Source organism: Acartia tonsa, chromosome 12 (genome assembly GCF_053477335.1).
Source record: "Acartia tonsa isolate MP-2025a chromosome 12, ASM5347733v1, whole genome shotgun sequence".
Classification (NCBI taxonomy): Eukaryota; Metazoa; Arthropoda; class Copepoda; order Calanoida; family Acartiidae; genus Acartia; species Acartia tonsa.
In genome coordinates this window covers 17,754,455-17,770,278 of record NC_137271.1, presented here as the reverse complement: position 1 = coordinate 17,770,278, position 15,824 = coordinate 17,754,455, and the positions used below count along the sequence as shown (strand labels likewise).

The following is a 15,824-nucleotide window of genomic DNA, read 5'->3' as shown; positions in this document are numbered from 1 at the left end:
ATAATCGTTTAAGCCATTTACAAGATAATACTGACAAATAAAGGAAAAATTTGATTATTTACTTGAATATAATTGCATACTAACTAGGTATATCAAGTTATTATTATGAAAATTCAAATATTTCTGACAACACAAATAATGGCAAAAAATCTACTTAGTTCTACTTAGCACTGGTTACTGGCAACTTTTCTGGTTGTCATTCATTAGTAGCGCAGCTACTCTAGAACTAAGGTCTGTTGGTCCTTCACTATGTTTATTCGACCAAGTTACATTAAATGCCTGTAACTTTTTTGTTAATTGACAGATTTTTAACATATTTATATAGAATTAGTTATTAGAAGGAAATATTATATTCAGTGATTTATTGACAAAAAGTGAGTATGATAAAGTTAATTTTAGCTTGCTATTGCTGCGCTTCTCATGGATAATATACATTAGTAACAGTTTTTGTTATTTTGCGTATTGTAATTATATGGAAAGATAGTGAATAATTACACAGAATTTATATGAAAAAAACGCAAAACATTTTTTTACAGCATGATTTCGAATCCGATTTATTTTCGCTTGATTAGAACTATTTCTGAGCAATACTAAAAAATCATGCAGAGTACCGTAATTATAGACAATTTTCCACAGAAAAAAACACAAGAATAAATCCCAGTTTTATAGGCCCCGAGGGGCTGTAGGCCCGTGTCAATTACACTAAAAAACAGCCTAAAACTTGCTGATGAAAGGTTCAATCTTCTTAAAAAATTGGCGTCTTATCAGTCAATTTGTTTCCATGATCTTGCTAGTTTTACCAAAGGACAGATTTTAAAAATAAAAAACCTAAATATATTCCTAGGTTTAATACAGATAAATAGATCGAGATAGAAAATTAGATAACAATACAGGCAGAAACATAGATAGATAACTGAGCATCCAGAAACTGTACCTGGAATGAAGGGCCAAAGGATTACTGTGGACACCTGGACAAGGATGTCAGGGTGAATCTTTACCTGGAGTGGAGGGCCTGTTGTAAAACTTATAATAATTTCGCTTCAAACTAAAGACAATATTTATTCTTAGAACAACGACGACATTTGAAGCGCAGTTTATTGGTGATGCCGCGTTCGTTGTTTTATTCTTGGAACAACGACGACATTTGAAGCGCAGTTTCTTGGATATGCCGCGTTTGTTGTTGTTTAAATATTTCATCATGCTATTCTGTGTCGGCAAACATTCAGTTTAGCACGTTTTTTGGTTGTGAGAGGTTAATATAATTGTTTGTGTGATTTACGTTAATATTAATTTTAATGTATTTTAAATGGTTGTCATAATTTTACGAGAATATTTTATTTAATAAGTTTATCTTTTTTCAGAGATTTTCGTAGTAAAATTTAGAACAACCTTAGATTGTCAATATATCTGTGATAATGAGCATTCGTTTAGTGCCGGGAACATAGTTTTAATTGTTCAAGCTCAATAAATCAGTAAAAAACTAATCTATATGCGTATCTAAAGTATTGCGTTAATAATGATAAAATGTTTCATTTTCTCTCTTAATCGGGTCAATCGTTAGGACCCCATAGAAGTCATTTTTCAGTTCTAAATTTTAATGAGTTTTATAAAAGCATTTTATACTTTTTTTTATATCAAAAAGTGTGTTGTAGAACAATTTTGTATCAAATAAAATCGCGCGAAACCAAAGGGCGAATATAGTGATAATATATCGCTTCTAACATTGATTTTCCCGCGGAAATACTAATTTAATGTTACAAAACAACTGCACATTATTATTCTGTGTTCTCAAATGAAATTCCCGCGGATTTTAAGTATAATACTCTGTAATTTTCGTCTAATTTTCCCGCGGATTTCAATCCAATCTGCCGCGATTTTTTATTAGTTTTTTTTAATAACAAATAAATCCCGCGAAATTAAGTGATGATATTGCATCTGTCGGTGAATCTTCCGCGGAAATACTGAGTTATTAGCACAAAACAATAACACACTATTCTACTGTGTTAATACGAAATTTCCCGCGGATTTTAAGTAATAGAACACAACAATTTTCTCAAACTAAATCGCGCGAGACTAAAGGGTGAATATAGTGATAATATATTGAATCTATTGTTGACATTCCCGCGGAAATACCAAGTTATTATTATAGTACAATTATACACCATCCTACTGTGTGTTAAATCTAAGATTCCGGCGGATTTTTAGTAAAATAATACAATAATTTTCGTCTAATTTTTCCGCGCATTTTAATCGAATTTGCCGCGATTCTCGGCAGTTTATTCAATTGAAATAATACAGAAATTATTGTTAATAAAAGTGATCTTTCTGCAGAATAATCTGTTGTCAACTTTCTGTAATATAATTATATTTAAATCCCGCGGAAAGTTAAATAAAGTCACTATTTAAGTTATTAATAACACCCTAGTAACCTCTGTCTCAGCACTTAACCTTTCTTTGTTGTGTGTGCTGATATAAGCACTTTTGTCAGATCTAATTATTATTGACAATTACTCTGTGAATTAATTAGATGCAAAATCCTGCAGAAATAAAAGTGATAATTCATGTAAACTTGAGTAATACTCCACAGAATGTCTATTATCTCCTTTAAACTTAATAGTGATACTGAACCTGTAATTCATAGTTTATGGGTATTTTAACCCATAACATTTGTCTTTTTCATATATACTGTTAAAAAGATACAGTTTACTGGATAATTCTGAGCAGGGCTCTCCTCTAGAGCTAGCCAATTAATTACATGGTATCAAAGACATGCAATGTCATGTTATATTATTTTTTTTTTAAATGACTTTGCTGCCAGTTATAATATAAAATTCCTCATATTCCTTTTTATATAAATACTATCAAGAATAAGGATATAATCTTAGAGTATATTTTCTAAGCAGGGCTCTCCTCTAGAGCTAGCTAAATAATTATAGAAATGAATTTACCACCAGGCTCGAGAGAAAGCTCCACTGATAGGATTAGAGATCAAATCACCCCCAAAGATGTGTCATCCCCCTGTCGAGGAAGGTCAAGTTCTCTTAAGAGGGGTGTGCCTGTATCAAGAGGAAGATCAATAACTGTTACAGGAGCTCAAACACGCTCACAATCAGCTAAGTCTGGATTAACAGAATGCAGTGAGAAAGATAATCCCTTGCTGACTATCAGGAAATCCCAGCGGTCAGCCATTATAGACAAGAAGCGAGCATTGTCACCTACCATTGGGATTAGTACCAGTACTCCATTATGCAGTCCAAATCATTCTAGTGGAGAAGATAATAACACCCCAAAGGTCAATAATGATGATACCTCCACATTCATCTCTACTCCCTTTGCTGCTAGTGCAGGTACTGCACTGATTTCAAACCCGGACTCACTTCCTCCAATCAATAATGACTGCTCTTTATCAGACATAAACACATTTCTGGATTCAGTCACAGTCCATATAAATCATTATGGTACAAATACATGCGTTGATCAGAATTGGAAATCCAAATTTCACTCAAAATATATATCGTTATCATCCAGCTTGAGTAAAGTAAGAATGATTGCACTTGAGCGTGAACTTGATCATGTATTAGAAAGATGTTCGGAGCTAGCAACTCTTCTTGATGAGCATAAGCTAAAGTGGAGCTTGAAGTGTACATCTGAATCCAACCTAAGCAGCTTCCATGGATTCCCTTCTCTGGTTGAAAATTCTTCTGACCAAATAGCTCCCCGTGGTATAAAACAAATTGGAGAATCATCATCTACAATCATGGAAATTCTTAATCGTCTCACTGCTCTTGAGGCAGTCATACCAGCATTAAATTCACTGAAAGCTCACCAACCTCGTCTAGCTGAAAGAGTAGCAGTACTTGAAGCCAATGAAACGCTAGATATGAATGCAAGACTAATCTCCTTGGAAAATACTTTGAAGCAACTTCCATCGAGTGATGCACTTAATTCACTACTTACCAGTTCCAATGAACTGGTTCAAAAATGTGCAAATACTGATCTGGCTATAAAAAATATTACTGAGGTAAATGAAAGGTTGAATACCTCTCAAAGGGCTTTGCTCAGGGAGCTTAATACGTTCAAGACTAACACTGCTGTTGAATTGGAATATATACGTCAAAGCAATAGTAAAAACATTCCATTTCCAACAACCCAAGAGCAGACTGCATACATTGCGAATGAAGTAAGTTATGCCTCCAATCTTAAGGGTACTCCCCCAGTACTATCCAATCATAATTCACAGCGTGTTACATCTTGGGTTGAATCCCAGCGTAAGTCTCACCCACTTCAACAATTAACAGCTCCTAATGAAGTGAGCCATGCCCCTAATCTTAAGGGTACTCCATCAGTACCAATTGATCCTAATTCACAGCATGTTACATCCTGGAGTGAATCTCAGCGTAAGTCTAACCCATATCAACAATTAGCAGCACATCATAATGCTCAACTTATTCCTGAAGTCAATACTGGTCTTCAACCTACTATAAACAAGAAGGCAATGTGTGATATACCTAATCCAATGAGCAATGATGATAATGCCTCAATCCAAAGTAACAATAGTGATAATGTCAGCAATGCTCTAAACCTACAGGGAAAACTTATAAAATCCAATATTGCTGGATTAAAGAGGTTAATATCTCCCGACCCTGCAAAAATGTCAAAATGTACACTCTCTGACATTTACAGGAATCAGTTGCCAGCTGTTGACTCACAGAGTAGGGAAATTCAAAGATCACTTCATTATTATATGAAAAACTCTAATCATGATATTATGCTTTGCGAGGAGGTAACTGTCACCATTGAAAGGGCAATTGACTGGTCAGCTCAAGTAAGAAACCTTTATCACAGTCTTGGTATTCACCAGCGTTCCCAAGCCAGCAAACTGTATGACAGCCTGCCAAAATTCTCCAAACATTCAGAAATAACTGTATTTGAATTCTTTAGGCGCTTTGCTGCTTATACTGAAGATTTTGACATTTCAGAGGAAAAGGCAGAACTGCTGTACAACAAATTCCTATCATCTAGCATTCAGGATGAGGTTTCAGAATTCAAAAATGATTATGAATCCATAAAAAGAGTCCTTATACACAGGTATGGTGATTTAAAAACATTGACTACAGATATCTTGCTTCCTGTCAGCAAACTAAGTAAACCTAATTCACACCATGATCCTAATACAAGCTTTGAATATTACAGGACTCTTAATTCAGCCTTTCAAAGAATCAACAAACTTCTTGTTTCTGAAGACATCCCTTCAGATGAGGCAAAGGAATATATTTTCTCAATTGATTTCCTCCATTTATTACTATCATATGTTCCTTATGATGCCAAATCAAAATTTGTCGATAAAATGCAGATGATGGATGAAGATACTGTAAGAATTCGCGGTAAAACTGCATTTAAACTATTGATAAATGCTGTTTATCAATCATACCAGTCCCATGATACTGCAGCACGTACAGAGGCTCCACCAAACAGTGAGCTAAATAAAGTACGAGTTGAGAGGTCAAAGACAGTAAGGGCTCATGCTGTTTCATCTGAAAGAAATATTACTGATTCTGATGCAGATAATGATAGAGAACCCCTTGCAGGTTCTGTTAATTTTCAAAATAAAGCTTCTAGCAGTAAACCAGTTTCCCAATTAAAGTTTCCTTGTATACTTGATGGTCACAAGCACCAGCTAAATGAATGCAGAGAGTTTTTCTTCAGAAGCCCAAAGGAGAGGATTGAAGATCGCAGGAAATTTCCATATCGTCATTGCCTAGTATGCTTGCAGTCATCTGACAACTGCAGTTCTAAAGGGTGTAGTAATATGGATCAAGTTCCCTTTGAATTGATTTGTAAAGAGTGTAAAAAGGCCTCTAAATCAAATCCAAGAAGATCACCATATTCTGTGCTATTTTGTTTCAACCCCCAACATACTAAGCCCTCCAATGTTGAGATCCTTAAAGCTATTGAGAAATACATTCCTGGGTTTGATGTTGACAATCTGAAAGCCCCAATAAATATGGCATCTCACTTTCAAGTTCTTACTGGGCTGAAACCTAAAAGCAAAGATCTATCTCGCTCCAAGAAACCTAACCTGCTAGACCCTACACCTGTATTTAATACTTCAACAGGTAAAGAGGAAAAACCTAGTCCTGAGGATATCATTAATGAAGTAAAGCATGATTCTATTGGAGTCATGCAGTTCCTAAATATTAATGGCAAATCTATTTTGTGCCTTTACGACCGAGGTGCTAACCAGCATCTAGTCGAGGGAAAGCTAGCAGAAGAAATAGGGATGAAAGTCACAGGAACAGAACCAAGTGCTATAGGCGTTGTTTCTGGTGGAAAAATATGGACAGAGTATGGAACCTATCAAATGATACTTGGCCCCACTCCATCTGGTAAATATCATGAACTAGAAGCTCAGGGAATGCAAACCATAACTAGTAAGATTCCTGGGTATGATCTAACAGCAGTTAATGAAGAAGCTCGTCAACATTCTAATCTCCCTCTCAACACTCCACTACCACAGTACATTGGTAAGGATAGAATTGGATTGTTAATTGGGTTAAAATCACCCGAGCTTGAACCAGAATGTGTCCTCAGTCTTCCGTCAGGGATAGGTCTGTACAAAGCCCCATTTAAAGACATTTTTGGTTCATATTACTGCTATGGTGGCCCCCACTCCTCCTTCTCTGAGGCAAATCATAAATTTCATGGCAATGTAAACCACTTCAATATCTACTTCTCTGAAGTGGTTAACCAGTATCGTAATTCTTTATATCCATCATTAATGTATGCCCTTAAGCCAGATATAGTTGATTCTGAGTGTGCATTATCAGAGTTCAAAACTCCATCACTGTCGTACAGCTACACGACTCTATCAGGGGAAACCATTTTTCCTACCCCAGTTGACAGTAAGAGTTTCAATGAATTGGGTCAAGAAGTCTTTGATGAATGTTTACCTGATTATGAATTGTGCTCTAGCCTTCATTGCCAGTGTTTCAGTGTTACGGCATTTAAGGCCAAGGTCCCATTAAGAAAACTCAGATCATTCTTGGATGAGCAAGATAAAGACGACACAGTCAACTTCCGGTGTGAAAAGTGTAAGCTTTGTAAATGCTCGGTCTCTAACCGTACTAAAATGATGTCGCTGAATGAAAGAATTGAGCAACAAATGATTGAGGAGAGTGTCTCTGTTAATCTTGATGAAAAAGAGTTTATGTTGACCTGCCGTTTGTCAAGCCTGCAGATCAATTCCTATCTGATAAGCATGGGGGTAATGATAATTATAAACAAGCTGAAAAGGTATACAAGTCCCAATGCAAAGCATCTGATGATATCAAAGCAAGGGTCAAGGAAGCTCATAAAGACCTAGTTAGTAAAGGTTTTCTTAAGAAACTGGAGGATCTCCCCCAACAACATCAGGAGTTGATAAATAATGGTGCATTTAGGCATTATATGCCATGGAGATATGTCCTGAAGGATTCAGCCAGCACACCAGTGCGACTGGTGGTTGATCCTTCAATGTCAGGATTAAATGAATGTCTAGCCAAGGGTGAGAACAAGATGAAGAAAATCCAGGACATCCTTAACCGGGCAAGGACAAAGAAATTTATTTGGACAAGTGATATATCAAAGCTTTACAATAGGCTCCACTTAAAACCAAGCTCTTATAGATATCAACTTTTCTTATTTGGGGACTTGGACCCCAGTAAACCACCTGATGTGTATGTCATGCTAGTAGCATGGTATGGAGTATCAAGTAGTGCCAATCAGGCTACATATGCTTTAGAAAAACTTGCAACACTCCTCAAAGACCAGTATCCTTTGGCTTACATTGTCATCATCCTTGACACATATGTGGATGACATGATTGGTGGAGACCATACAAAAGAAAAATGCCTGGAACAAATTGATCAAGTCCTTAAAGTCTTAGAAGCAGGTGGCTTTTCTGCAAAATTTGTGATTCTATCTGGTCACCCAGAGCTTGAGGACTCCTTAAAAGTCCTAGGTTACAAATGGAACGTGTCTCAGGACACATTCTCTCCTGGTTTCACAGAGCTAAATTTCAACATTAAGAAGAGGGGAATTAAATCTCCAAACCCATTTCCAGTCCAAAATCCAGCTGATGTATCTCTACTTCTTGAATCAACTGAAATTACTAGAAGAATGGTTATTTCAAGAGTTTGTGAGTTTTGGGACACCAGTGGATGGTGGGAGCCATACAAGCTTCAATTAAAGCTTGACTGTCAGGCTCTCTCAGGCCTGGATTGGGACAAACCGCTATCCCAAGATTTACAAAAGTATTGGAGAGATAGGTTTGCAGAGTTTCTAGAAATTCCCAGTCTTAGTATTCCCCGATATCTCTTTCCAGCAAACACTGCTCCTAAGTCTATAAGACTCCTATGTATAAGTGATGCAGCTGAATTTGCTGGCGGTGGCGCTGTTTATGCTGGAGTAGAATTAGAAAATGGTAATTACAGCTGTCAACTAATGGCATCTAAGAGCAGATTGATGAAGAACTCTGTGCCTCGCAATGAGCTGGAGGCTATCAGAATCACTGCAGCTCTTGCCTATGATATCAAGCTATCACTTGGAGATTTAGTCACTGAAGTTCTTTACTTCACAGATAGTTCTATAGCTATGGCCTGGTGCCACAATACAAACAAGAGGCTTAGACTCTTTTGTCTGAATCGAGTCATGGAAATCAGAAGGTTAATTGAAGCAGTTGTAGGAACAAAGGAATCTATACCTTTATATCATATTGATGGTTCTTTGAATCCAGCAGACATGATTACAAAACCATCTTCTTTAAAGCCATCAGACCTCTCAAGTGGTTCCTTGTGGGTATCAGGTTATCCATGGATGAAGTTGCCAAAGAAATCAATGCCTAAAACTACATTCCTGGACATACAACTCTCTGCTACACAGAGCCAACTTCTTAATGAGGAATGCTTTCCTGAAGTTCCACTTCCTTCGGCACAAGTTTCCTCTGCTTCACTACAATTTTTTCCTACCTCAATGCATTGTAGTGGTTGCCCTCAACATAATGGCCAGATTCTAATAGAGCAATGCTTTGGCATCTCAAATGTAGTTCAACATTGTCTAGAATGTTCATGTAATACCAATTTCCATTCTTTCGTTGCTAAAGCCGGCAGGGTTTCTACATCACCTATTGATGTAATTAAGAATGGATTCTCTAAATCAATAAGAATTATGACTAAAGTACTTGACTTCATCTGGTCAGTCAAACACAAAGCCCATCAGAGCAGGGGACTCCATCAGTCCCAGGATTGTAAAAAGTGCTCTGCTATAGCAGCTTCTAATGGTGTTCCTCCTGAGTACTTTAAGATTCTCAGCATTGAATCTTTTAATCATTTTCTCCGTATTGAAACTTGTATCTTGCTGTCAAAACTAAATAAGGTTAAATTGCAGGATTACGAAGAGAAAGATGGTATATTCTACGCTCATGGAAGAATCCCAGCAGATGCCGAGGTAATCCAGAAAGACCTAAACTTCAAAGTATTTTTTGATGGAAATATGATAAAAGGTGTGTTACCTATTGTATCAGCTGATTCTGACTTGTTCTTTTCATTATTGATAGAAATTCACCACAAGACCAGGAAGCATGCTGGAAATGAAGCCACGTTAAATGAGCTAATGAAGTATGTATTTCCCATCAATAATCCAAGGAGGATTATTCAAGAAGTTCGCAGGAATTGCCCTCGCTGCCGTATGCTGTTGAAGAAAACGCTTGAATTAGAAATGGGTAACCATCCTCAATCTAGATATCAAATAGTACCTGCTTTCTACCACTCTATGTGTGACATAGTATATGGCTTTAAATCAAAGCCTTTCAGAAACTCTCGGTCTACAAGGTCTCAACCTGAAGTGAAAATTTATGCTTTAGTCATAGTATGTCTCTTGTCATCTGCAACTAGTATCCTAGTACTAGAAGGATTAGAAACCCAAGATGTTGTAATGGCTCTTGAAAGGCATTCTGGCAGACATGGAGTACCCTCATGCCTATTTGTCGACCAGGGCACACAGTTGACAAGCTTGGATAAAGTAGAATTCACTTTGCGTGATGCTAATCATCAATTACGGGAGTCCCTTGGCATAGAAGTTTATCCATCCACTTCTAAAAGCCATATGGAAAGAGGAAGAGTTGAAAGAAAAATTAGAACCCTCAGGGACATGCTTAATAAATCAGCTATCAACACAGATATTGCTCTTACCCCCATACAATGGGAAACAATCTTCAGCAAGATGGCATCAGAGATAGATGATATACCCCTGGCAAGAGCTGACCAATCTAATTCAGCTGACTTTGGGTGGGATATACTCACACCAAACCGATTTAAACTTGGCAGATCACACAATAGAGTTATTGAAGGACCGATGCATCTGACAGAATCATCATGCCCCACTCATCTCTTAAAACGCCTGGAATCTATTCAGTCATATTGGTACCAACTTCTTCTAGATCGTATGCACCATCTCATTCCTAAACCTATCAAAATGAGCCATACTGATGAAGTGAAGATGGAGGATATTGTTGTTTTTCGATTTCTTGATAACATCAATAATAAGTTAGAGAAGTGGAAGTTAGGCAAGGTTGTAGATATCATCAAAAATGGAAGAGGAGTCCTTATTTCCTATCCAAACACTTCTGGAAAGAAGTGTGTTATCCGGTTTGTTGAGAGATCACCAAGAGATGTGTGTGTTATTTCATCTGTGACAGATCTTAACCTCAATTCTAAAGAATTCTTTCAAAGTATCAATACTGTTAAGTAAATCTGGATGTTTTTTTTTGTGTTTATTCATCTCTACTATCTTTTAATCACTTATTGAATGTGTAATTTTATAAAAATATTTTATACTATGTAAATAAAATTAATTTTATTGTTTTTATCATTAAGATAGATAGTTAATTTTATGTTTAATTCCCGGCACACCAAATATTTCTATTTTAAATATAATTATGTGATTGTTTAATAGATTTATAATGTCTGCACCAGATCCAATTTCAAAGCGAAAGTATTTGGATGAAAGACTGAAAAGCAGAGACCCAAAGGATTTAGGTGGAGAAGAGCTTTTTCTGACTGAATCCTACCAAAGAAAATTGTTTTCTGAAAAATCAGAAAAATATGAAAATGTACTCTATGATGAGTCTGACATCTTTAAGGATGAAAATGAGGAGTCCAGTGCATACTCCTGTTTAAGAATCTATGAGCAACATCTGAAAATCAAAGATAACTGGAACATCTCTGATATCCTACCTAGAGGTTCACCACTAAATACCTCACTCTACACTGATCAATATTACACTAGATCATGGAATCAGCCTGTTATGAACAAACAACTAGTACCAGACAAAATGACTCATATGCTGATCCTGATGGGTGATTACAGTAAGAGGGAGTTGTCCTCTGCACTGTCCAGGCTGAATAATGCACTCAATGCTCAGTCAAGATCATTTTTCCATACACTCAATGCTCCATGCTTTATTCAAACAGTGAAAATACCAAGACAAGCCTATTTTGATCTTCTGTCAGCCAAGAAAGATGGGAAGGAGTGTTATACTGTTGAAGTCAATGCTGATGACAAAACATTAGTTGAAGTACCTGTTGGAATAACCTTTTCTGATGGTTACACAACCACCCTTACCATAAAATTTCCCTGGGACAGGGTACCAGAGGATACCCATGATCAGTATGTCCCGAAGTGCCAATCATTTACCTTTACATTCAGTGATATGCCTAATGAAGTTCTTGAGTTCCTGAAAGCTAGGCCTGTTGTGTACATGGATAATGCAGATCATCAAGTCAAATTACTAACCTCTTTTCTTGAAGATTTCTATGGAGTTAGTATCAATTTCAAGGCCTTTGACCTGGGAAGTCTAGCTGTTGCTGCAGGATGCAGAATGGACAGCTTTGATATTTTCTCGCTGTCTGTAGTCTGCAATGGAAGTCCCTTTCCAGTTGGTATTGAATTCATGGATCAAAGATGGGCATGGGCTGGTTCTGAGCAACCTTTATTTATCTGGTATTACTTAGAAGCAAGGCTTAGAAGTATGGTTGAAATTTACCAGGTTCTGATGGGCACCCTGATTAGAAATCTCTTTCCTGATCCTGATTTGACTTTATACTCCTTGAGAATGACTCAGGATTCATTCAACTGTTGGTTCTCTTACTTTGTAGCTAAAGCTCTGATTAATACTTGCATTGATGACACTGATGCAATATGTAATGCTAAGACTAGAGCAGATTTGCTGAGATCAATCAAAGTTGGATTTAACCCTCTTCTTGAGAATCTAGCTGATTTGTATTCTAATATTCCTGTACCCCAATGTGGTGGTGAAAGATATCTGCATCATGCCAGACATGTATTTTTCAATCAGTTTGCTGTGTTAGAGAGAGTCCACCTGCCTGACTATATGTGTGAACAGCCAACTCCAAGGCCAGACTTGCTAGCCAATAGATATGATCTGTTGTTCAAGAGGGAATATGTAATTGATGATTCTGGTGAGCCATGTCTACAGATTGATCTTCAGCCAAGCCCCCAGTTTTCCACTTCTGTTTATGAGTTCAGTGTGGATATTGCTTTGAAGAATGAGATTAAGTCTCCTAGACCTCAAAATGGTCGTGAAATCATTCCAGCATTGTGTGAATGGGGAAGACTTGATCCGGCTAATATCTACTCTCTTCTGTCTAAACTGTCTACTCTGGATACTAAGGAAGCTGGTGAATTTTGGGTTCAGCACATCAGAGCATATGATTACATGAGAGGCTGCCTACTCAGATTGAGAGAAAAGAAGACATGTGTTAGAATTTTGGATCTGGTCTTAACAAAGAGAGAAGATAATACCAGAGCACAGTTAAAGAGGATTGAGGATTCTGTATCGGGGATTCTACCCAAGAGAAGAATGAATTTCTTGAATGATAAGGTTTTTTATGAGTCTGAGGACAGAGTGGGTTTAGCCCAATCTGTGTATGAAGCTATGCCTGGTAAGAATACTGAGAGAAATAGGCAATGGGCATTGGAGAGAAAGGCTAGGATGAATACTTTTAAGAGGTATAATCCTGATGCTCTAAATAATAGAGAGTTCAGGAAAATGAAGCAGCTAAGAGTTTTGAGAGATGTGTCTGTTACTGTTGGGGAGAGACAGAAGGATAATGAGACAGAGCCTACACCTTCCAGTTCTACCTCTAGTAATAGAATTGTAAGAGACTATACTAGAGGTCTAAAGAGATTGCAGCACAATGATGCTAGACATGTGTTATCCCAGAGGAATCCTAATAAGTTCCCAAGGGATCTGAGAGATCAGCTGAATAGCAATGAGGAAGTTCTAAGAAGAAGATCTCACAAGAGTTCCTCCAGAAGACATTATTAAAGGTGGGTTGTATTTGTTTCTTTAACGCACACCTAATGAGAACTCCATTAGTTCTGGTTACATACCTTAATTCTATGTGTTTGTTGATCAGTTTATATTTTGAGGACTCCTTAAGTCCTGGTTTAATACCTCAAGATGTTGAGATTCATGTTTCAATTTGAGTGATGTATGAAGTTTCTATCTTCTAATTGTTGCAGAAGCTGGTTTGAAGCTCTTCCCTTGGCGGGAATGTTGTAAAACTTATAATAATTTCGCTTCAAACTAAAGACAATATTTATTCTTAGAACAACGACGACATTTGAAGCGCAGTTTATTGGTGATGCCGCGTTCGTTGTTTTATTCTTGGAACAACGACGACATTTGAAGCGCAGTTTCTTGGATATGCCGCGTTTGTTGTTGTTTAAATATTTCATCATGCTATTCTGTGTCGGCAAACATTCAGTTTAGCACGTTTTTTGGTTGTGAGAGGTTAATATAATTGTTTGTGTGATTTACGTTAATATTAATTTTAATGTATTTTAAATGGTTGTCATAATTTTACGAGAATATTTTATTTAATAAGTTTATCTTTTTTCAGAGATTTTCGTAGTAAAATTTAGAACAACCTTAGATTGTCAATATATCTGTGATAATGAGCATTCGTTTAGTGCCGGGAACATAGTTTTAATTGTTCAAGCTCAATAAATCAGTAAAAAACTAATCTATATGCGTATCTAAAGTATTGCGTTAATAATGATAAAATGTTTCATTTTCTCTCTTAATCGGGTCAATCGTTAGGACCCCATAGAAGTCATTTTTCAGGGCCAGAGGATTACTGTGTACACCAGGACATGGATAGAAGGATGTCAGGGTGATCTTTCATAGATAAGATAGATGTATAACTAGACATCTAGAAACTTTACCTGGAGTGGAGGGCTAGAGGATTACTGTGGACACCAGGACAAGGATAACAAGAGGTCAGGGTGAATCTTTCACGCAGATTTAAAGCTGAAAACACAGCCACCTTTTCCCTAAATATATGTAAATCATAACAGGGATATAAAGGGATAAGATAGTGGCCGCCGATAAATTGATGTAAATTCCCAATTATGATACACAAAATTACCCCTTTTGGAGATTGCAATTAGTGGTTGAAACGTTTGGACGCTCAACTAGATGAGCCAACAAATCTAAATTCAATAAGAGTCACCTAGGTTGGTAAGCCAATGAAAAAGAAAACGTTACTAAAAAACTTAGGGAAAAATTCGTGATTTCATTACTTGTGATTTGATAATTAAAAAGTTTTCACATCAACAAATTGTTAAAAACTGGATAGGTATAATACGATTCAATACATTTTTTTTCAGTGAGACTTGGAACCGGTTCTAATCCAGCGGATATTAATTGGTTTCGAAACCACACTTGAAAAGGACTTACTTGAATGCAACACAGATAACTCTTTTGTTAGCTAAGATGTCCACTACTTCATTATTGAACTTTATACTGGATACCTAGATAGATAGAAAACGATAGAAAATTTTGTATTTTATAAACTAAAAACAAATTACCTATAGAAAAATAGATAGTCAGATATCGATTTTGCTTTTAGAGTAAAAAGTAAAAACATTAAAAAAAAGGGTAGTTACCTAAAAACATTTGCATTTTATTTTATTTTATTTTTGTTATTTGATAAAGCTTCTTTGAAATCATTTTATAGATGAATTAAATACAAGTAGTCATTTTAGATAATATAAAAGTAAATTTAAAAGTATATTTAATGCATTTAAACATGCAGGCTATGGTAAGGAAAATCTACAGACAAAATACATATATTCATCTTTAACAACAGCTCATACATAAACCTATTTATGCTAAACGTCCATGCTAGACAAACGGACGAACAAACCCTTCTTGTGGAGTAGCTGCGCTACTGATGAATTAATGAAATAATATTTTCCACCCAAATTGACTTTGCAATTAAAATGTTGAGGCAGGATACAGGGATCTAAAGAGTTAAGACAATGGCCGATAAATTTATTCACATCCCCTATAATTACATTAAAATACCACTTCTGTAGATTATAATTAGTGGATAAAACGTTTAGACACTAAACCTGATGAACCAACCATAAAACTTCAATATAAGTCCCCAAAGGTTAAACCAACAAATATGAAAACGATTTCTAAAACTTTGGGGACTAATGTAATAAACAGCTCATTGTCCTCGTCTTTCCTGGGCTAGATACGTATTTGTTATTGTTAACATATAATTTTCTGAATAATAACAACTTAATTAACAAATTACCTAACATGGATAAGTGGACGCTTTGACATATTTTCATTTTCTTGTAGCGAAGCTATATATATAACACCTGTCCCTCAGATATAATTATTAGTTTTCAGAACTTTTTGGTGAAGATTCCCACATATCTTTATAAGGAAAAAGGAATTTGTTGCAGGG

At 36.3% G+C, this 15,824-nt stretch overlaps 1 protein-coding gene across 1 annotated transcript in view; it reads right to left on the bottom strand.

The window, feature by feature from the left end:
- Nucleotides 1-15,824, bottom strand: part of LOC145334096 (BCAS3 microtubule associated cell migration factor-like) — a 71,071-nt gene that overhangs the window by 47,136 nt on the left and 8,111 nt on the right. Inside the window, exons 9-10 of the mRNA XM_080179380.1 lie at nucleotides 14,801-14,874; nucleotides 14,287-14,394 (exon numbers count right to left, since the gene is read on the bottom strand). Of these exons, the coding sequence (XP_080035506.1) occupies nucleotides 14,287-14,394; nucleotides 14,801-14,874 (182 nt within the window). The remainder of the gene's footprint in view (nucleotides 1-14,286; nucleotides 14,395-14,800; nucleotides 14,875-15,824) is intronic.